The sequence below is a fragment of the Benincasa hispida genome, chromosome 12 (genome assembly GCF_027475165.1).
Source record: "Benincasa hispida cultivar pf3 chromosome 12, pf3_genome.v1.1, whole genome shotgun sequence".
Lineage (NCBI taxonomy): Eukaryota > Viridiplantae > Streptophyta > Magnoliopsida > Cucurbitales > Cucurbitaceae > Benincasa > Benincasa hispida.
In genome coordinates this window covers 4,701,090-4,726,114 of record NC_143489.1, presented here as the reverse complement: position 1 = coordinate 4,726,114, position 25,025 = coordinate 4,701,090, and the positions used below count along the sequence as shown (strand labels likewise).

General features: G+C 31.6%; 1 protein-coding gene and 1 long non-coding RNA gene across 2 annotated transcripts; both read left to right on the top strand.

Moving 5' to 3' along the window:
• The first annotated feature begins 1,943 nt into the window (after window positions 1-1,943).
• LOC120067921 (ethylene-responsive transcription factor CRF2-like) lies at window positions 1,944-3,695 on the top strand. Its single transcript, XM_039019552.2, has one exon. The coding sequence runs from the start codon at window positions 2,568-2,570 to the stop codon at window positions 3,525-3,527; it is 960 nt and encodes a 319-aa protein (XP_038875480.1). The 5' UTR covers window positions 1,944-2,567; the 3' UTR covers window positions 3,528-3,695.
• An 11,073-nt stretch (window positions 3,696-14,768) lies between these two features.
• Window positions 14,769-16,946, top strand: LOC120092891 (uncharacterized). The gene is made up of 2 exons (XR_005486212.2): window positions 14,769-15,730; window positions 15,941-16,946. It is a non-coding gene; the product is annotated as an uncharacterized LOC120092891 (long non-coding RNA).
• Window positions 16,947-25,025: the final 8,079 nt, after the last annotated feature.

Genomic DNA, 25,025 nt, shown 5'->3' with positions numbered 1-25,025 from the left:
TTTTTTTCTTAAATGGCTCACTAAAATATTTAACTAACCATTCATGACCATTCAGTTCTCGATAGTTTTTAAAAATTAAATTTATAAATACTACCTTCACTATTTACCAAGTTCAAGTCATGGTTCAAAATTATTTATATATATATATATATATATAATATTAAAAATTGGAAAAAAATTTTAGAAAAAAAAAAGTTAGTACGTCCATCCCTAACTTAGAATTAAATTTCATATTTTTAAATGTTGGTATTTGGTTGACTATTTACGATTAATCTTAAATTTTGACTGAAGTTTTTTTTAAACAATAATAATAAATAATTATTTAAAAGACAATAATTGAATACAAAAAAACTGAATTGATACAATAATTGAATCTCAAATTATTTTAGAGTACAAAAAACTGAACCAGATAGAACTGACATATGAACTCTGCACACTCAAACACAGAGATATCAACTCAGACATAACAACTTTGCACATCTAAACACATACATCATAATTTCCCAGACATCCTATATCATCTCAGCGCCTCAAATAAACCCTAATAGAGATTTGTTAGCCATGAAGTCTATCATTTGTAGAAGTTTATCAAAACTAGAATTTCTTATTATCAGATTTTGTTATATTTGCAATTCTTTAAAAATATTACTATAAACTTAATTATTGACACTAAAAGTGTTATACATTGAAAATACCCATTAATTTAAGTGTTTGTTAATAATTATTTCTTTTTTTTTGTTTTTTTTTTAAAGTCAAATTTTCGTTTTAAAAAAATAAAATATATTTTTTATAGTGTTTAAAACTTGACTCATATCTTGAAAACATAATAATAATAATAATAATAATAATAATAATAATAATAATAATAATAGTGGTCGTGGTGATTTTAAGCTTAATTTTTCTTTAAAAAAGAAAACAAATAGTTTTCAAACATACAGCATCTGAATTTTTAAAAATTAATAAAATATAACTAACAAAAATTTCAACCCCACATCTTCATTCTCTACTCTTCTCACCTAAGACTTTAGGTATCGATAATATGTCAACGTTGAAATATTTTTACAAAAATATAAATACTAAAATATGCACCAAAAATCAATATATATATATTTCAATTTTATTATTCTTATATTAAGTTATATAATGTTCATTAAATCCCTTATTTTAATATTGAATTCATGACCTTTTATGTAATTGAGATTGGAAATTTAAATTATTGTTTGTCAATTCAGATTTATTATTATTTTTTTCATTCTTTTAGGAATATGATAATAATTTAAAAGGTATTCTCAACTTGTTCCCACTTGGTTGAGCAATAAATAGTTAGAAAAAAAAAAATGTGAACCAAAACTAAGTAGAAAGTTTCTTTATAGGCACAAGCTTATAAAGTAATTAAAAAAAAGGGTAATCACACACTTATAAAGCAAACCCAACCTAGTATCCAATTCTTCCAACGGTTTAAAAAAGCTTAGGTTTAATTAGGGGTTTAGTCGGTAATTAGAACATCATTAAACGGTGATTAAAGTAATTAAGGAGAAGGATGGTAGTATGGTGTAGTGGGTGTTTAAATTTTAATTGTTTTTAGTCAAAGTAAGACTGAAAAATCAGTCTCTGCCACTCACGTGACCCCTCTTCCTTCTTTTTTCTCTTTATTTTATTTTAAATTATTAAACTTTAATCTTTTGCTTACTCCGCTCCACTCTCTATTTTCTCATTGGGACGAATATTTTTCAACATACTCCTACTCCGCCACGTGTCACCTTCATACACCCCTCCGATTTATGCGGCGCTTCGTCCCATCATCTCCGCCTTTCCCCGGCGGAGCCACCCGTCCGGAGATCTTTTCCGTTTTCAGATATTTAATATATTTTGTTTTTAATTTTTTTAAATAATAATAATAATAAAGTATTACGAAAATACGGCTACTTGGGGTTGGTTGGGATCCTATAAAAATAGCTGGTTTCGATTGGCCACTGTGCTTTTTCTTCTCTGTATCTTATCATCTCCTTTGCTTTCCTTCACTCTATTGCCCGCCATTGTTTCTTCTTGTTCTTCCTCATCTGTTATCTTTTCCTTCCATTTCTTTAGAGAAACGTAGGAGAATACCAGAAGTAGCAAAGTGTCTTCAAACAGCCCTTTTCTTTAGGTGGGTTTTTAACTTTGGGGATTTTCAAGAAAAGAAAAAAAAAACTTTGGCCCCTTCTTTCTCTAGCCTCCTTTTGATTTTTGCTGGTTTCTTTCTTTCTGGGTTTTCCCATTTTTTGCTCTGTTTTTTTTTCCCTTTTGGGTGTTTGTGTAGCTTCAATCTCACGCTCGCACACTTCCTTCCCCTTCCTTTTCCTTTTCATGTGTAACTTTCCTGAAAAATTTCTCGTCCTTTAATGGCTTTTTAAAGAGGGGGTTTTAAAAATACCATTAATGGTGGGTTTCACTCCGTTTCAGGGCTTTCTTTAACGTGTTTTCTCTTTCAGCTTTCTTTTTCCTTGTTTATTCCTTCTTCTGTTTACTCGCTATTTCATTCCCTTTTGCCTTCGCTTTCCATGAGAATCTGATTCATTTAACTTGTAATGAATATGGATTTGGACTCTGTTTTTCCCTTCCCCATCAAATACACCGAGCATCTCAACCATGTTAAGCTCACTTCAATGCCGGAAATCAGGCCTAGGGTTGTACGGATTTCCGTCACCGACGGTGACGCAACTGATTCCTCCAGTGATGATGAGTCTGAAATGTTTGGTCGCCACAGAGTCAAGAAATTTGTGAATGAAATTACGATTGAGCCGTCTTGTTCTGGCGAAGGGAACGGAATCTGGGGTCTGAATAGATCGGCGAGGACTCGCCTGAGACGCTCCACGGGAAAATGTGGGGCGCCATCGAGGAATCGTCGGTCGGCGAAGGGTACTCCCGGGAAGAAGTTCCGTGGTGTGAGACAGAGGCCATGGGGAAAATGGGCGGCGGAAATCAGAGACCCACTCCGCCGTGTACGCCTCTGGTTGGGAACTTACGACACGGCGGAGGAAGCCGCTATGGTTTACGACAACGCCGCCATTCAACTCCGGGGACCCGATGCACTCACCAATTTCACAACCCAACAACCAAAATCGTTCGACGGAAAATGCTCTGGCTACAACTCTGGCGAGGAATCGAACAACATTTGCTCTCCAACCTCCGTCCTCCGATGTCCTTCTCCACCCATCGAAGAAGCCCAATCGCAAATCCCCGGCGAGCAAGACAACTCGTGCGTGTCGGAAAATTTCTCGTCGGAGTTCTCCGACTTCTCGAGCTGTTCCGATACCTTCATTCCCGACGACATTTTCGCCTTCGAAACTTCGATTCCAACCTTATTCGATGATATGGGCCTACAAAATCAGACCAACTTCTTCAGCAACGACGGTTTCTTCAACGGCGTATTTCACAGTCCGGTCGAAGAAATCGGATTCGGGTTCGAATACCCGACTCCACCACCCGACGATTTCTTTCAAGACTTCAGTGATGTGTTCGGGTCGGATCCTCTCGTCGCACTCTGAAGCTTTTCCGTCGCCGTTTCATGGCAAAGTTTTGCTCCGGCCGGTGTTCTCTTTTATTATTGTTTTTAATTTAATTCTGTAATTGTGCGTGTTTTTTTTTTTTACTATTATTAAATATGAATGAGAGAAGGTGTCCGTCACGTTAACGGCGATGGATGAGTTTGTTTATCTACATGTTCAATTTCCTTTTTTCGTTCCGTTTCTGGACCGTTTCCCTTTGTAACAGAGCCACGTTTTACTTATTCACGTGACTGGCACGCTTAGAAAAAGATAAACCAATAGTACGGAGGAGACTACAGAATCCCTCCAAGTTTTTCTTTTTTAAAAAAGGAAAATTTGAATACACGTGCAGAGCACACGTGCCACTCGACCGAGCCTGGCTACCTTAATGACCTTTGTATTTTTCTTCTAAAAAAAACAAATAAAATATGGCGTTTATTTTTGGGTTTATGGGTGTCGGTTTTATATTATTTAATAATTGTGTGAAATAAAATAAAGTAACGTTTGAAGGAAAGGTGTAAAGAATTTAAAGTCATTATTAATTTTCCACTAATTCAAACAATTTTGTGGTTACATGTATTGGACTGAGACATGAATTAGAGAACTGTAAACTTAATGTCAGAAATTAATTATTTTTGAAAAAAAAAAAACATCACATTTAAGAATGGAATGGAAACAAGTTCTTGTAAAGGGTATAAAAGATAAATGACACTTCGAATAGTTTGAATTAATTCCGAGATATTTCTTTAGAGTATAATGGTGTGTTTGAACGACTTTAGTGGAATATATATCTATAAAATATCTTATTAGTTTTTTTTTCTCCACCCAAATATCATAGAATTAAGTGGATTATCTCATAAATTGGATAAGATACGTGCAAGTCGATCGAAAAATTCAAGAACTTAAACAAATGACTAAAAATGATTTCGTTTTTAGCTTTATGCTTTTCAAATTTTCAATTTAAATTTTCACATTTTTTAAACAAACACTTGAATTCATAATCAAATTCTATAAATAATATTTATAACGAATTGAAGAAGTACATATACCAATAATTATAACGAATAGTAATAGGTGATTATAAAAACAATTATAACTTTTCGACGCAATATTAATTATTATAGTTAATCAATGTATTCGAGTAATTTTTTGAAAAGAAAAAAGAAAAGAAAGAAAGAAAGAAAGCAACTAATTACAATTAATCAATATTTGGTAGATATATTAATGATTACAGTCAAATTGTACAAATTATTATAATTGGTTAATTTATATAAGTAATTTCAACTTGGCAGGTACATTAGTGCTTAAATTTAAAGTTTATGTCTATATTAATATTCAATTATTATAGTTAACCTAATGTGTGTAAAGCATATCATTGATTGTAAATTTTATAATTAATCCATATATCCATGAGTATATTCAAGGGAAAGTGTAGTCAATAGCTATAAATAAATATTGATCATAAAAAATGTCTAAAAACATAGTAATTAGAAAAAAAAAATTTACTCTCAAATAACTCCTAAAATATTATAGCATCTTCTGTCTTTCAAACCAAAAAAAGGAAAAAAAAAAAAAAAAAAAAAAAGAAGAAGAAGAAGAAGAAGAAGAAGAAAAGAAGCATCTTCTCATAAAATCACATGTTGAACATAGCAAAAATAGAATAAAGATTAAAAAAAAAAACATTTATCAAGAAGCCCTAAAGTGGTCTATATAGACATGTTAATTTTGTTACACCCAAATATTCTTCATATTTAGAAAGAATCACCCATCAAATCACATAACATAAAGTTGCAATATTTATTTCCATATACAAATTCCAAATAATACTCATAGACTTTATGGAACTTTATCCCTATATAGTCTATTAGTTTCTTTAATATCTTTTTTTATAATTTCCTATTTTACTTTATAGTTTAAGACAGAACAAGGACAAAGATATACTTTATTGCATTGCAATATATAAAACTTAGCAACATTAAAAAGAAAATTATAAAATATAAAACATATAGATTGCCTTTAGAGAGAATTAAGGTTCATAAGAAAAAAAAAAAAAAAAAAAAGAGAGAAAGAAAAAAGAGAGAGAAAGAGAGAGAGATTTATGAATTTCAAATTGTAGGGGTCACAAGACCTCATTGGTCCCTCACTAAGAAGATGACATTTCATTTCATACTAAGATTTTCTTTTTTTGTATTTAACACCTATTGTTTCAATATTGCTTTATTTGAATTTTGTTTTGTTTCATGTATATCTATTAAGATATGGTAGATTTTTCATATCTTATTAGGAGATTGTGATTGATGTCAATACAACTCAAATTTTGTCTCCTCTAATGGATTCATTTCTTTAGTCAAAATAGAGTCTAGCTTATTGTTTCATAATTTCTTGCTTACAATTTTTCTAAAATTTAATGTGTTCATATATTAGTCATTTATTTTGCTTTTAGGATTGTCTGATGAGACACAATGTAATACTACCAACTTATATCATTTGGATATTTTCATTTTTCACAAAAGTATTTATAGAATAATTACTTAGTTTGGAGACATTCTCCTTAAAAGTCATCTCTGGGACATCTTATATCTCAAACGGATCATTTAAAGATCTTTTAGACGGGAGATGATTGATGAATAAAATATCTCAATAAAAAACATATACTTGTATTTAAGGGAAAGTAACTTTAGCTTAGGAAAGAAGGTTGTCTTTTTACCATTTGAGTTCGTTTGCTTTTTATTTAATATGATATTGGAAACTATAGGTTGTTCCAACTTGTATACCGCAACTCAATTGAACTTCTTAACACATAGAGTAAGATAGTTACTTTTCTAACATACAACAATCTTGATCTTTAAAAACAAGATCTAAGTCATTGTTTGTCAAAAATGAAATAAGATTGATGGATTAAAAAGCAAGAAATTGAATGTATACCATAAAATGTATTAATTTGATACAAAATTAGGAACATTGTCAGCTAAGATTGATGTGAAGGTGACATGTTATGTATAATTTTAGACATGTGAGACAAGTTCAAAAAGGAAAAAAAATGAACTCAATGATAAAACCAACACAACGTGAGCTATATGTAAACCGAGTTACAAAAAAAAAAGAAAGAAAGAAAGAAAGAAATTTGAGACCTAAAGGATAACATATGACCCTAAACAAGCCACTTGAAGAAAGGAATAAGCTCAATTCCTTACCTCAAGCTCACGAGATTGAGGGCAATGTGACCTCTTTACCTTAAAGGGCACGTGCCTACTATATTATATGGTCAAATTACTTAAGTATTGGAGTGTATATGACAAACACGACACAGATGTACATCTCTTTTTCTTTTGTGGATAATTTTTTGTGAAGTTCATCATTTTAAGTCACTACTTATTTGTCACCTCATTTCAAATCATGTTTTTTATTAGTCACTTTTTATTGATAATCTCATCCTCTTAAATTATAAATTAACTACTGAAACATATGTGAAAAGTAATTGATAAATGAGGAGTAATTAGTTGAGATCAAGTAGGAAATCCTAATTGATTATCCAAGGGTTATAAACAAATTTAAGTTGGGAAAAAGAAAAAGAAAAGAAGAATTAATAGGGAGGGAAAATGGAAAAATGTGAATTCCAAGGCATAGGGTATATAGGGTAAATAGGGAATTTTGATAGTGGCACAAAATACAAAAAGTAAAGGAGAAAGGAGAAAGAATGATGTTTGAATGAATCAGAGCCGTACACGTAATGTCTGTCACTAAGGCTAACGGTTTTTCCACTCCCAATTTCCCACCACTCACTTGGCTCCCCCTCCTCTTCTCTGCATGGTCCCCTTCTTTCTTCCTCTACCTTCGCTAACCCCTCTATTTTCCTTTTTCTTTTTTCTTTTTCTCTTAATACAATTTCTTTATGAATAATTATTTCAAAAGTAGTTTTTAAAAATTTGTTTGTGTTTTTGAAATTCACCTAAAAATTCAACTCTTGTACTCAAGAAAGATACAAACTATTATGATAAGAAAACAAGATGAGATAGACTTAAGACTCAAAAACTAAAAACCAAGAACTAAATGGTTATTAAATAGAGCCTTAATAATCCATTGTTTGGTTTCTTATGTTTCCATTAATTAGGCCTATCCAAAACTAAAAAGTAAATATGTTTTTGTTTAAATTCGGTTAAGGATTCAAAGGCCTGCTTAGAAAAAATGAAAATCATTGTCGGTGACAATTTGGTTTTGGTTTTCTAATCTTGAAAGTAATTAGGCTTGTTTCTACAACTTTTTTGTCATGTGTTTTCATCTTTCTTAACTAAACATTTCAATTTTTAATCAAAATTATAAAAACAAAAACAAGATTTTTAAAAATGATGAACCCTATTTGATTTTTTGAAAAATAAGCCTATAAATACCCTTTTCCACTTCTAAATTTTTTGCTTTGTTATTTAATTTCTATCAATATTTTAAAACATCTAGCTAAGTTTTGAAAACTAAAAGAAACAATTTTAGAAAATTTGTTTATGTTTTCGAAATTTGGGTAAGAATTCAATTATCTTATTTAAGTGCTTCAAATTGAACAATTGGGTTTGGTTTGAAAAATACTTCAACCTAACCTAACCCACAAACACTCTACTTAAAACTCAAGGGTAAGAATATAACATTTTGAAACTAGAGACCAAATAGAATTTTAAAGAGTAAAAATGAAATATTTTAAAATCTAGCTATCAAATATAAAATTAGATTCAAAACTTATTTTGAAATTACATGGAAGAATTAAATGTTGGCGGCTATGGGGCTCTCAATTATGTCTATTCTCTTACCATTATTTTGAAATTATGGGCAACAGCCAGAAAAAAAGAAAAAAGAAAAAAAAAATCCAATTATTTTAGACAAATAGAAGATTGTGATATTTTGGGTTAAAAAACAAATTACTTATAAAAAAAAATCTAAGAAGATAAAAGATGATTGTGTTTTAATTGGCAAAATATACATATAGAATGAGGCATAAAATGGCCAAAAGAGGTGTCCCTTTCACCAGCCATATTATAAGATCCAAGTGGGCACCCTGCTGAATATTAATAAATGTAAAGTTTATTTCAATTGTTATTTTTATTTATTATTATTATTTTAAGTTGCCAATTCATTTATTGTTACTTTATATCAATTATTTACACTCATTAAATAGGCTTCTATACTTTACAGTTAATTATTTCACCAATTCCCCATATGGTAACTTTTCTAATAATGACAATAATGAATGTTAAAAAGAATATTTAAATTCTATTTAGGTCATTTGCAAAATAATAATAGAAGATTGCCCTCTATGGTAGTGTTGTCCTCCATGTAATGTATTTTTTCAAAAATTATTTTATGTGAGTTTATTCTTTTTCTTTTGATGACCCTAATATCATGTAGTTATATTTTTACATATGGGCAAGTAAATATAGAACAAGTTAATAATCAACAACACTAATATCCTTCATATATCAATGTATATTATTGATATACAAATGATATGAACCTAATTAGATAAATTACTGATAAATTTGATGTGATATATTTGATAAACGCAAGTACATGCATCGAGTAATAAAATTTCCGACAAAACGAAGATAATATTGTCCTCCAAGATTGGGATACAATTCTTTCTAGTTGGTTAATTATTGTTGATTTTATGTAGATGATTTGACAATTATTTGAGATTCAATTTTTAAAACCAAACTATCTAATTAACAAATTTCGATGAGTGAAGGTTTAGAACATATTGATTCAATTATAGACTTGCATGCATATTTTGAATGATTGAATTAAAGGATGAACCATCAATGATCATATGAAACCTAGGAGTCTTATAAATTCAAGATGTCCTCCCTTAAGTTCAATTTGTTTTAACACCCAATTACTAAATTCATTCGCACGCTTAATTAATTAGGCACAACATGAAGACCTTTTAATCACAATTCTTGTTAATGACTTATATCACTCGCATGCATAGTCAGATTATAATTCAAGTCCCCACTTTCCAACAAACTCTTTTTCTCTCTCTCTCAACTAGATAGTTAACCTAAGTACATTCAAATATGGCCAGTTTATTAAAAACATTAAATCAAGAAATTCAAAATGTGATTATGACAATATCTATCCAAGAGTCAATTGACAATTAATCAAAATCCGTAACATCCTCAATACCCTAAATAGAAAAGTCTAGCAACTCATGATCGTGTCAAACAATTCAAAAATATCAACCATTTACAGAACAATCAAAATAAAGGGAAGGGAAGGGAACGATGCACAATGGTCAACAACACCACGTAGATCGCCCATTCTGTCTTCGACTCCCATCTTTGAGCTAACAAACAATCTCTGCAGCTACCTTTCTCTCAAACTCTCTCTAGAACGGCGCATTTTCATGTCTTAACTTAGACAACTCATTGGAACTTCATGCCTTTTACCACTCAGCAAACAGAACATTTTAAAGAAAAAAAAATTGAGGCAACATTGTGGCACTGCGATTAAGTTCCTCAAACGCTCTTAGTGTTACAAGACGACGTAGTAGCACTACCCAATTTTCACCTCTCAAGTGTGTAGCACCATCTTAGCACCGTGGGAGTGCCTCAATGCTCTTTTTTTTTTTTCTGATATTTGTCTCACTTCCTTTTCTTTTTGTACAAATGATCCTCGAGTCCTTATATTTGGATTTTTACACCATTTTGTGCTCAAATTCTTCGCAACTTATTCCTGCATTTCAGTTCCTTGAAATTCACTCAATTTAACTCATTAAATCAAATAAATTAGAAATAAATATTTTAAATTGGAAGCAAATAAAACACTTTTCAATACCATCGATATATTTCAAACTTTGGAAACCTGAAACCAGATTAACATTAAAAAAGAAAAAAAAACTGATAATTAGATTTCAAATATATATATTTTCTTATTTGCAAACCCTTACATTCCAAATATGACAAATATTTTAATTACCCATTAAAAATATTCTCTACAAAATATATGTTAATACCGAAATCTAATTTAATAATAAATTTGTAACGAGAATAGAACCGTGTCTACAAAATCAGAGAACTTTGCATTGATATGATGCTAAGCCGCATACATTGACACTTTTATACCCAAGTTAGCATCAGATTTATGAGTAACTTAGACAATAGAAAGAGTATTGTGTTTAGATGTACCTCTTTTATACAGAAAGATATGGATTTACTAACCATACACTAGAGAATTCAATTAAAGAAAAACGGTTGCATAAAATGAAGGGTTGTTTGGACAAATGGTCAAAACCTAATGAACTTTTTAAATAGTGGCAGTCAAACTTTTTCTTTGAATAAATGACCAAATGATTATTTTAGAATTTTTAATCAGATTTATCAAATATAAAAAATATCTTTTATTTAACTTAAATACTAACCAATTTAAAATTCAAATAAAAACAAACTAAATCCTCAAATGAAGGAATATTAGGTAATTTATTGTGTGAACCAACTTGTGAAAACAAATCCAGAAAATAACTCCTAAAAACAAGCAAAAATATTGTTATTAACCACAAATTAAAAAAATTGGACACCTAACATAAAATTCGTGGATACTGTAAAATTATTAAAAATTATGTTTTGAGATGTAAAAATACTATGTATATAAAGAATAAAACCAAAGAAGGTATTTGTGTTTTGTCTTATGTTCTCAATTCCTTTATTTTATATCCATAGCATTCCACTAAGTATCTTCTAATGAAAAATGCTAGAATTTTCTTATCAATTTTGCCGCATAAATACCTTGTACTAAAAGTAGCTAAATTTTCATTACACTTTTGGCAACAAAAAATACCTGAGATAATTTAAATCTTATACCTTGTAACAACTAAAAAATGCCTCCTAATAGCTAAAACAAATAACTAAAATGATTCATCTAAATATGCACCTTGTACTATGGTATGCAAATACCTTGTATTGAAAATAACTAAAGTCTTCATCAATTGAACCGCACGAATACCGTAAACTTGAAAAAAACCCTAAACTTTGTTAGTATAGGTACACCATTACATACCTTAAGTTAAAAAAAATCCAACACTTAATGGTAGAAGCTTATTGCCATATTGATTACAATCCAAATTAGCTAAATTTGTGGGGATTGATATAACTCAACCGTAATTGTTTGGAGCTTGTGATTTGGAAAGGTAGAATTGGAACTTTACATAGGGAGATTGGCCTTCCACATCAAATTTTGGTCATAAATCAATGAATTTAAAAGATGGTTATTATTTTAATTGGAGGTCCCATTTTGACCCTTAAATGCATTTTTCCCTAAGTATGTAAGAGTAATTACACTATCATTTGGAAAAATAATAAAAGGTGGAGTACTTTTGAATGATAACAAAACACATGGATATCACGTGACTCCAACTTTTTGAAATCCTAAAATACTCTTATCCTCTCTTTTAATTGCAGTGTAATTAATTCGATATCTGTATTAATGAGACTGTAATTAATTGTTCAACTATACATCCATAAGACTTTCAACGCCAACTAATATCATTATTCCAAGTGGATAATTTTCCATAAATCTCGTGATTTAACGTTGCTTTGAATTTTTGTATCAAATTTAATGGTTAGTTTGAATATTTCAATCTTCTACAACAACTATTTTTCAAATCTTGGTTACTTTTATTAATTAGTCTTTGTTTATTTTGAGCCATGTTATTTTTTGTTTTAAATGTTTCATTGGGAAGAATAGCAAAACAGAAATTTCATGCAAATAAATTTTCATATGTGTTCCCATTTTTCTTCAACCTTAAAATGCCTTCATCTAAATTTTCAATTATACAACAACTAATTATGTCCTTTGCAGATTTCTGATGTAGGATGAAAGACTCAACTTAATCGATCACGACCAATAGTTTAAGTTGTAGAGTCTCTTCTTTCCATATCCGTATCGAGCCATTGTGAAAATGTAGGTCAAGCTGTAGATGGTGTTAGTATTAACTTTTCGTGGGGTCTTATACCCATCTTGACTGATTCGATCAAGGAAGGCATCGTCGAATATTGTCTGTTTCTCTTCTATTCATGAGATCTCCATGATTGACATCAACACCGCATCATGATTGATTAGTAATTCAATTTACGATTTTTAATTGGGATTTTAATTCTCCAATCTAGATCAATTTTTTTCTTCATGAATGCAATTATTTAGATAAAGTTTTTTTTTTATGAATCCAGTCTTCACTTTCTAAACTAATGTTTTGGTCTAAAACCAAGAAAAAATATTGTTATAGAATTTTGGGCAAGTTCAAAAGCGATGTAGATGGTTTGGTTAGGTGATTTTCAATTGCAATGTATTTGTTTTTTAGTTTATCAATTATACTGTATTTGTAGGTCACATAAATATCTCATCGATCTCGTCAAAAACTTTCAAAAGATATTTGATGATTACAAAAAATAATTATAGTGTAATTAATTTTTCTTTAACCCTAAAATGTCCCTATTTGGATTTTCAGTCATGTTGCAACTAGTTCTATCATTTGCATATTTTAAGCTAAACTAATTTGGCGGAGGAGCCGATGATAGTTCAATTACTGCTATATACCTGCTATATACCTGATTATTCCAATTATACCATATCATTTGGAGAAAAATCTGCTATATACATACTATATAACCTACTAGATCATTTGGAGAAAAAATATGCTAATGGCAGATTTTTTTTTTTCAAATATCAAAACTAAACAAAGTTGGTAGAGGAGTCGATTGTTGGTGGAGGAGCTGATTTCGGAGAGGAAAATTGAGGTAACTTGGTTGGAAAAGAGATCGTGTAGTGCTTAGAATCTGGCCAACCGATAGTCTGTAGATATTTGTATGGTTGGAGGTAGTTTAGACTTTTATAAATTTGTTTATATTTTATTTTTAATTTATTTTGCTATTTACTATTTTTTTTGAATGAAAAGATGATTTGCTATTTTTACAAATGAAAAATTAAAATATGTTATTCTCTTCGTTCGCTCTGTCCCTAAAATGAAGTGACTATTGAGGTTCACCTCATGGAGGTGTTGGCCCCTTGGGCTTCTCTTGTATCTTGGTTTCTAAAAGTTGGTTGGCCATGAAATCATATAAACTTCTCTCTAGAATTTTAAATTTACATTTTTTTTTTTTTTACAATATGTAGAGAGAAGAATTGAATCCCTAACTTTGAGTTCGATAGTACAAACACTATATTAGTTGAACTATGCTCATTTTGACAATTTAAATATTTTTCTCCTACTTAATTATTTAAGAAACAAAATCAAACAAAAAAAAATTGACATAATATTTTATTAATTATGTATAAACATATACTTTTTCCTTTCCCCAAAAGAATAAATTAATAATAAAAATTCAGCTTTTGGGCCCATGGTGTTTGTGTCCGACATATCGTCTATGATGTCGCGACGCATCGGGTCCTAAAATTGATGTTACTGGAACGCTACCCATACTGTAGCCACGAGGGCCCATCTTGGGTTGATTAGGCCCCTTAGCTCAGGCCCACTTTATATAATATATAGATATATTTCTGAAAAGACTGCGATTAAAGTCAGACTTTTGACCAAGTTGAGTTCATAAAGATTAAAGAAGAAACCCACCGTGTGGGCTGGCACGTGCGAGCCCTCTTTTGCCCTTTCTAGGCACAGCTTTCTCCATTCCTTTGTTAAACAAGGTGCAGCAGCTCACTGGTTTTTGAAATCCACCTACAGTTCCGCCATGGATGAACCTCAAGCTCAGCCTGTTTGCGCTCAGGAAGCTCTCAATTTGCTCAATTGCGTTACGGAATCTCCCTTCGATCAAGAGAAATGCTACCGTCTCCTTCATTCTTTGCGTGAATGCGTGCTCAGCAAGGTATTCATTCATTCATTCCTTCTCTTCAATTTGCCCTAACTCTTCACTGTTTGTTTCCATGGTTCTTCTTATCAATTGGTACTGTTTTTGGAATTTTCGAATTAGGTCATCTAGCTCTCTGAATCGAAGCTCGATTTGTCATCCTTCCAATTGTGATTTAGTTATAATAATGAATTAATTGGTTCATTTTAGGACTAGGGTAACGGAAACAGATGCAGGTTGATTTTGTTTAAACATTTGAAATTTTTGTTCTGATTGGCTTTAACTTAGTGTAGAATGAAGTTAATTCTGTTTCTGATGTTATTTTCTTTGATTTGTTACTTCCAACAGAAAGTGAAGAAGTTCTCTCTGGCGGAAGAAGAACAAACAAAGCCAGTTAAGAAGGATGCTTGAAGGAAGCAATTTTGTAAGACTGATTTGTTCATCTTAAAGTAGGGTCTGTTGTTACTGTTGAATTTTTTTTTCCCTTCCATTTCTAGGAGATATTGTCTCTTGAAATTTGCTGAAGTGGTGAATCCACCATGTACCCTACCATTCCAATGATTTAGAATTGAATTCTATCAAAAATGGTGACCATTGAGTTCCTAACAAGTCCAATAAACTCTGTTTCTGAAATCTAAAATATTATCTATTTGCTATTCTATTCCCGTGGTTACTGAGCTAGAAATTTCTTTAGAACAACATTCTTTAACTCAAACATCAGATCAAATTTATTTCATTTGATCAGTCTAATTTCTCAACCTGACCTGCTAAGCACAATATTTAAGGTCCCTAGATGCAACCATTTTGTTTTTAGTTTTTGGTTTTAAAAAATTGTGTTTGTTTACTAACAATCTCTTACTTATGGTTTTCTTATTTCCTATAAACATTTAATTTCTTAACTAATTAGAACCATTTTTTTAGTTTTCAAAATTTGGTTTTGATTTTGAAAACTCTTAAACTGTGGATAATAAAGCATAGTAGACAACAGTGGTTGAGACTTAATTTTCAAAAACAAAAAACCAAAAAACAAATAGTTACCAATCGAGCTTTATTTATTTATTTATTTATACACTGATATGTTTTTAAATCACCAATGCCAATGGGTCTCTGCGTATTGATATCTAACTTTATAAATGTTTCACAATTCAAGAATGGAGATCTTGTTAATCTTGTGAGAAGCCAGCACAATTTTCAAACATAAAAAACTACTTATCAAATGGGCCTAAGGGTTATATAGTTTATGTTTATGTTTAATTTTCATGATTTTTATTTTCTCAGCTAATTGAAGACTACTCATCAAATAGCAATTGATTTAAAAAGAAACAGAAATGGTAATGGAAAATGGGATAGGACAAAGCCACCATTGAGGTAAAAGAAGTTATCGTTGCATCCATTTACATGTAAAGTTAGTCCAGGACATCATATTAAAAAAAAAATAATAAACAAAAGACCATGATTTCCTATGATAAATTCTCCAACCCCATTTGACATTACAGCTCTGTAAAACCTGAATCTGAATTACACTTTTGTGGATGAATTTATAAACTGATAGAAAGGTCCACTCAATGGATAATGTAGGTGAGCACCAAGGCCAACAACATCAATACATAGGCAATCCCTTGGTCTATGCTTGTCCCTGCAAATCAAAATTACAATAATTTTCATCAGCTACATTATAGGACCCTGAAACAGTGAAACTTCATCCCAGATTCAGGTTCAGGTTGGTTTGATAATTGCTTAGGCCATGTTTGATAGCCATGTCGATTTAAAAATCAGAAAATGGCTATGAAAAGTGGAGTTAAAAAGGAATAGAAAAGAGAAGAAGAAGAGGTAACCATCGCTAGCAGCAGGAGGTTGGGCCGGGGACAAAGACTGAGCATAAGCAGGGGAAAGCACAGCCAAAAGCAAAGCAACAGCAAATAGAATGCCTCCAAAAGGGACCTTATAAGCAACGACCGCCATTGTTGAAAAGAAGAAGGAGAAGGTTGTAAGTGAAAATTAAAAGAACGAAATCTCTCTCTGCGACGTCTCTCAGAAATGGAAGAAGTAGAGAGGAAAGCTCGGGAGAGGCGTAGCAGAGAGAGAGAGAGAGAGAGATTATTGGAAAATCAAAGTATTAAGGCCGGGAATTGATAAAAATGATATGAAACTGTCAAGAGGGGAGGGGGCTAGCCAAACCACCAATTGACAGTTCCAACGTAAAGGACGACGGCGTGGCAATGGCGGTGTGGCTCTCAACCAATGGGGCTATGGATTATATAGCCCCCATTTAGTTTGGAATGTTGCAACTAACAACTGCAATTCCCATCTAAATCGCTTATTTCATACCCTTTTTTGGGTTTTCTTGAAACAGTCTATAGGCTTCTTTTTCACCATCTCATACTTCCTTTTTCTTTCTTTTGGAGATAGGAGTATTTGTCATAATTTAGCGGAAGTTGAGAACCTATAACTACCATTCATTTATGGTCATTCGTCTCTTGAAAATCAAGATAATTGGAATTTCTAAAATTTTCCAAATGGTAGATGTTATGTTTATTTTGTAACAAAATTGGTAAGAATGCCCTACAATCATGTATTATTATTATTTTTTGGGTATTGGTGTATTATTCCAAAAATTCACCTCTAGAATTGGTATATTATAAATATTTATTATGGGCAAAATATACTTTTGATGTCTAAGGTTTGGGATTAGTGTCTATATTACCATGCGAATTTTAAAAGCTATATTTTAGTGTATTAATTTGACCGTTAGTTGACTTACGGATATTTGATGTGATTTTTTTAAATGAGGTGTGATCCCTAGATTAATGGGTTAGTTTTGAATGAGGTGTATTTTTTTTTTTCTTTTTTTTACTAATTTTATATCATTGGTTAGATTACATGGCTTTTGAATTACATTTTTAGCCTTTGGATTCCTCGTCTCTCACCCCTCAATTTCTTCTCTTGTTTTCCTTTTACATTTTTCTCTCTGTTCTTCTCTAGTAAGACTTTTGTTCACAGCCACAGTTTGATGCTCGCAGTCTCACCACCGGTAAAAGTTGAATGAAGTTCTGCAAGTTCATATACATTTAGCAAAGAAATTATACCAATCCAAAACCATATAAATTTAACCCATTAATTTCTTGAAGTTCTGCAAGTTTCTTTTGCTGTGAATAATTTTTATCGCACAGATACTTGCATATATTATTGCTCGAGAGACATTTATAATTGAATGAAGCTTTAATAATGGAGGTTACTTATGGGCAAAAAAAATCCCAAATGGGCTCACAAAATGTAGCAAAATCAATTCGATTTGGGCATTAGATTGAGAAGTTGAAGTGTGAGGGTTTTGAAGGGATAGGTTGGAATTGTGGAGACAACTCCAAATTGGTGCAAATATATATAGAACGTTGATCAAAGGCAAAATTAGAAAGGAAATTAAATTTTGACCAAAAGTCAAAGAAGGCAAATTGTTTTTTTTTTACCCAAGTCAAAATTGAAGAAATATTTAAAATCACTTAGTTTTTTTTTTTTTTTTTTTTTTTTTGTGATGTTGTTTTGGGCTTTGGCCCATATGTAGGCCTTAGGTATAGAAAACACATATATATGTGTTTTTAACGAGGAAAATGGGAGGAAATAGCAAAATCGGGTGTCTTACGATTTTTATCAAAAAAAAAAAAAAAAAAGATATATAGAAATATTCAGATTTTTGATAAAAGCATATCGCACACATGACATATTTTTTTAATCCCCAAATTGCCCCTGGTATGGTCGATTAATGATTTTTCCAATTACTGTGTAATTGCTATATCGTGTATAAATTTTCGATAGAAATACAATGTAAATGGAATCGTATGTTATGAGTACGTGTATCAATTCTAAATAGAAATAAGTGTAAGTGCAATCGTCGATTATGAGATTGAATTGATGATTTCATATATGTTTTGATTTGATTTCACCACTTTTCGAAAATATTCAGAATTAATCAATCTTTAATTTATTTATCACAATTTTGATTCTAATTCATAATATATCTTTAGATTTTATATTATTTTATTGATTTTTTATTATTTTAAATTCAAAATATATTTTTTAATCTTAATTAGGATTTTACTTAATATTTTATACATATTATCTTCTAACAAACTGTATATTTCATTTAAATTTTTATCTTTTTTTTTGTATTTTTTAATCACATTTGATTGATTATCATCTTATTATTTTATTATATGATTAATTTGTCTTTTTGACAAATAAATAAGTATTTACTTTTGCAGTCTTACTATTTTTGATATGCCTCTACATTGAGTTAGGCTTCTTTGATAGGTTTTTGTGATTAATGGAGTTATAAATATAATGTAATTGTTGAACCTTAAATGAAAATGAAATTATAAATACAGTGTAATTATAATTATAAATAAACAAACTCCCTTCCTGATTTTTCTCCTCCAAATTATATTTGAATTTATATTTTATTATCAAATTAGATTTTATTTAACCATTTATCGAATTAATCACAATAAATAAAAGCTTCTTGATTTATCTCTCCAATTTATATTTTATTATCAAATTTGATTTTATCTAACTAACTTTCTATTTGTTTAAATGTTTGTTACAAATTCAATTGTATCTAAATATTTTTTCATTATTTTATGTATATTGTTATCAAATTAATTTGATTTTTTTTCTTCATATTTTCGACATTTTCAAAAACACGTAAAAATGGCTTGTTGTACCTAAAAAGAAACATATAAATGAGAATTAAACTTTAAATATTTGAAACATATGTATATATATATATTGTTCAATATATTATTATCATCATTAATCATTATCATTATTAATATTATTAAAATAAGATAAAAAACCCCTAAATCTCACCTTCTGGAATTCATGTCTTGATTAGCTTTTGCCGACCAACCTTGCTAGGTCACCGACCTTTTTCACTCACACACATGTTTCCTGCTTTTGCTTCTACTTTGAACATCGTTTTTAACAATGACGTTCTAAGATTGATAGCGTTTAAAGTGGCTTTTAAGATCCTATGAGAGAAATGGTCATATGAAATGAAGACGATGAAACTCCCTACAACTAATTTAATGTCAAACGCAATCATATTTCCAATAGTTACATTGTCCTAAAGTTGCAATTTCTTCAAATATTCACTTGTCAATAACAACTTCACTGGTACAAATCAACTTTGCTCTTTCTCACCTTGAAGGAAGTCCATCGTTGTGGACATCCATAAGTTTTTAATGACCCCCACTGCCTGGTCGTCGTCTTCCCTCGCATACACGCATCCTATAGACAGCCGGAAGTATTAAAGATCATACTGAGTGATTTTTAATTTTTGCTTTTGGAATATTTAGATATTGTGATTTATGGTTCTAGAATGTTTAGGTAGAGTGTATTTATGGTATTCAAGTTATTTTTAAAGTAGTGTATCTTTGCATTCTTATTTGTACTTACTTTTGTTTTTTGTTTTTGTTATTTTATCATTCAATAATTAGTATTTTCTATTATATAAAATTGGTTTTTCTATTTTTATAATTTTAAAATCTTTTACCATTGTTCCAAATGAAACTTTAAAATTTGTTATTTCTCTTGTCAGCCCTTTTAACAAAGGAAAATGTTATGTCGCAAGTAAAAATTAATAGAGGGAAAAAAACGGCAGAAGAATCATCACCTTTTGTAGCGGCGCAATTGCATTGAAATATATTGGTGTGTGGCAGTGAGGATAAAATATTGAGAGTATTTTTGTTTGGTTTTTTGGTGTTCTTTTTATTGTTTATTCCAATTACCAAGTTGTGGTACTTGGATTCAAATGTTTCTGTTGGACTATTTTGAAAAATTTTGTAGCATGAGTTTGAATTGTTTTTATAATCTTCATCATATTAGAACCTTAGTTGCAGAAGACTAGACATAGTCCGAGTTTGGATCCAACCAGTATAATTTTCGATGTCATTCTTTTTTTCCTTCCCTTAATTATTTTGATAATTTATGATTGTTAATTTTTTTTACTCTAATCTGTGGAAGTGAGAATTTTATATATAATTTAATTTCTACATTTTATTTATATTTAATTATAAAATCCCAACAAGTGGTATTGGAGCATTTTGGTTCAGGAGTGCTAAGAGGTTTCAAGAGAATCGTGCAATTTGATGAAAATTTTTTTGGGTATAGGAAGATGCAAGTTAAAGATTTTTTGACTTATAAGAAATTGCATAAGAAATTAAAGAAGAGACCGAAAAAGATTTCAGATGAAGATTGAGAGAACCTGAATGAAGAAGCTATTGCAATCGCCAGGATGTGTTTGTCAATGAATGTTGCTAGTCTTGTAACCAACAAGACTAATGCAGTAAAGTTGATGGAAGTGCTAACAAACAGGTATGAGAAACTATTTGCCGATAAATAAGACTTATCTTCTTAAAAAGTATTTCAATATGAAAATTGAAGGAACCGTTGAAGGTCCTTGAGCGGGAATCGGACCCAAACCCAAAATTTATATAACATAAATTTTATAGGAAAAACATAAGGATTATACATTTAAAAGATAATTGCAGCATGCTTTAAAACATAGATTACATAATAGAAAAAAAAGGTTTAAGAAACCTTATTCTTGAAGAACATTTCTTCACGAGATTCCTTTTCCAAATCTTATCACGTACAATCTCGAACTCTCTAACTGTCAATGAGGACACCACCACGAAGGTTACCTCTATATTCTCTAGGTGAGAATCCAGAAGTTTTGTAGACTCCGGCTATTTTGGAAGAGAGGGATTTTGAGAGTGATAAGATGAGATGAGATTCAGATTGTCTTAGAATTTTTTTGTGGATCTCTCATCTTCTTGTGAAACTAACTAGGAAGAAGAAGAACTACCTTCTATCCCACTATCACGTATTAGAGAGAAAAGTGGGAGGAGGGAGTTAGACTTCATGGACCTCTAGCTTAAAGTCTAACAGTACGTGAATAATTAATTAAACTTCTTTAGTTAAATTGTTCATCATTCGTTAACTGTCGGACACTCCACTAAAGATCGACAGTTATATTCTTCGCACTACAGATATATTTCTGTGTCAATTAGATATAACTAGTCAACAGTACGATGACCCTTCACAAACTACTCGTAAGTACAACTAGGCCAAAATTAGCGTTTTGCCCCTATAGTTACATCTAACTCCTTAAATACCACTGATTCCTCTAATGAACAATAAATCATAGTTCAACTATGACCAAACTCCTCTCAGGTCAGGAAAGGGTGTGACACCACATTGTTCAAGCCCCAGAATCAGCTCTTAAGGGAGAAATTTGTGTACTTACCCCGACTTGGAGAAGGAGTGAATTCCTTCTTGTGTAACTGTGTTCCCAGCTCCCCAATCAGACGAATCCCCAAAATGATAGACTTGTTGAGTCCGTGATCTGGCCACTCTCACCCATACAAATCAAAGGATCACCTTCATAGGCAAGAGTTTACAACTCATTCAGGATTCAGGTCATGTTACCTATGGTGATCTGGTGAAATGTAAGTCTCTATTATGAACGGTGTTATATAATGAGACTAAACATTTCGTGGTCCGATCTTATACAAGCTCCTTTGTATAGAATATCCCCGCTCACATGTCTGCACACAAATTATTAGGATAAGATCATTTGTAGCACTTTACAATAATTGTAACATCTACAAAACGGGTCATACTAGTAGTGTCATAAGGATAAGGTATCCAACCTTATTCATCTACTACAGATCATTTAGGTTATCACTTAAACATGATCCACCTGTATGTCTCTACATACATGTTTAAGCTACAAGATAACCTTGGATGTTAGTTTATTGGTTTGTGATTAATGAAACTAATTTTGAAATAAAACATCACATATTTTATTACATAAATAAAATGTTTGTACAATGCAATTACAAACTATAGAACCCTACGAGATTTAGGGCATCAACCCCAATAATCTCGCACTTGACCTAAAGCTAGTGGGGTATACAATATATAAGTCAAACTAATATGCAAAATACACAAACAATAAACTAGGGCATAACACGCCCTGTACAAATCTTCCACTTGCCCTAGTCTAAACGTGGTCTGTCTTATATACCCATACTCTGCAGGTAACCCTCAAACACCTTACCCGTGAGAGCCTTTATAAATGGATTAGTAACATTGTGCTCCGAAGCTATTTGCATGACGATCATATCTCCTTGATGCACAATCTCTTGGATGAAATGATACTACCGCTCTATATGCTTCCCGCGTTTATGGCTCCAAGCTCTCGGGAATCAGCTACAACACCACTATTATCACAATAAAGGGTGATGTGCTTTGACATGTCTAGAACAACTTTCAGATCAGTTAGAAACTTCTTGAGCGAAACAGCTTCCTTAGCAGCTTCACAAGCTGCTACATACTCAGCCTCTATGGTGAAGTCAGCAATGCACTCTTGCTTGATGCTCCTCCAAACTACTACTTCTCCTTTAAGAGTGAACATATCCTGATGTGGATTTTCTAAAATCTTTATCAGTTTAAAAATCAGGCCCGTGTATCCTGTAATGATCAGATCCTTAGAACCATACACGAGCATGTAGTCCCTCGTTCTCCATAGATACTTGAGGATATTCTTAACGGCGATCTAGTGATCATATCATATCTACTTACTATTCCCACCACATAACAAATGTCAAGTCGAGTACATAACATCACATACATTAGGCTGTCAACAACTGATGCATATGGGATCCATCTCATTTTCTCAACTTCTTGAGGTGTCGTAGAACACTATTTCTTAGACAATATTACTCTATGCCTGAAAGGTAGCAAACATCTCTTAGAGTTGTGCATCGAATACTTGACAAGCATTTTGTTAATGTACGATGCTTGAGACAGAGGTAGAATTTTGTTCTTTTGATCTCTAAAGATCTGAATTTCATGAACAAACTGAGCCTCTCCCAAATCTTTCATTTGGAATTGGGTTGCTAGCCAGTTTTTAACTTTAGTCAATAGACCTACATCATTCCCAATGAGTAGAATATTGTCTACATATAACATTAGGAAAGCTACTGAATTGTTGATGATCCTCTTGTATACACAAGGCTCATCAACCTTCTGATCAAAGCCATAAGATTTGATTGTAATATCAAACCTTATGTTCCAAGATCGAGAAGCTTGCTTCAGTCCATAAATTGACCGATTAATCCTGCAAACCTTTTGCTCTTAACCTTGGGTTTCTCCATATAAATGGTCTCCTCAAGATTACCACTCAGAAAGGCAGACTTGATGTCCACTTGTCAAATCTCATAGTCATAATATGAGGCAATGAATAGGAGGATTCGGATAGACTTGAGCATGACAATAGTAAGAAAGTCTCCTCATAGTCGACTCCCTCAACTTGGGTATAACCCTTTGCCACTAGTCTAGCCTTGAAGTTTTGCACTTCCCATTAGGATCCCGTTTTCTCTTGTAGATCTATTTGCAACCTATATGTCTAAGCTCATTAGATAAATCTACAAGATCCTAAACTAAATTGAAGTACATTGACTCCATTTCAAGATCCATAGCTTTGATCCACTCATATTTATCAACATCCTCCATTGTCTTATTGTAAGACAATGGATCCTCTACATCTCTGTCAGTTATCATAGCTAAGATTTCTGTTAAACCCATATAACGGACAGGTGAGTTTGCAACCCTCCCACATCGTCGAGGTTTCCTCAACACTTGAGGTGGATTTGACATACTAAATGATCCAATTTTAATAACTCTTGTTGAGGTGTTGGGCTCTTCAACAACTCTTGTTGAAGGTTCAGTAGATTCCTTGGAAAATTCTTTCAATATAACCTTACTATGGATTTATGCTCCCTCATGTGGTCTTCTTCCAGAAAAGTACCATTTGTCGTACAAACACTTTATTTTCCTTTGGGTCAAAGAAGTAACCACCTCTTGTTCCTTTGGGGTAGCCTACAACTAGGCACAATTTGAAACGAGGTTCCAGTTTCTTAGAATTTTCCTCAAGCACATGTGTTGGGCAACCCAAATTATGAAATGACGTAAACTAGCTTTACAATCATTCCATAATTCCAAAGGTGTTCTTGTAAAAGTTTTGGATGGAACACAGTTTAAAATGTATGCTGCAGTCTGTACCACAAAAACCCAAAACGAATCAGGTAAGGAAGCGTAATTCATCAAAGACCGAACCATGTCCAACAGGGTTCGATTTCTCCTTTCTGATACACCATTTTGTTGAGGTGTACTAGGTGCTGAGAGTTGGGATACAATTCCATGCTCTATAAAATAGTTCTGGAATGTTAGATCCAAAAACTCTCCACCTTTATTAGATTGAAATGTCTTAATTATTTTATTTAATACATTTCAACTTCTGCCTTGAACTCTTTGAACTTTTCAAAGGATTCAGATTTATGTTGCATTAAATAAACAAACCCATATCATGAATAATCACCAGTAAAGGTGATGAAATATTCAAAACCTCCCCTTGCTTTGACATTCATTGGACTACAGAGGTCTAAATGTACTAGCTCTAAGGGTTCTTTGGCCCTATGACCTTTTCCAGTAAAACGTCTTTTAGTCATTTTGCCTTCAAGGCATGATTCACACACAGGTAAAGAATTTTCTTCTAACTCGCTTAGAATTCCATTTTGAAGGAACTCTAATGAGAGAAACCTGA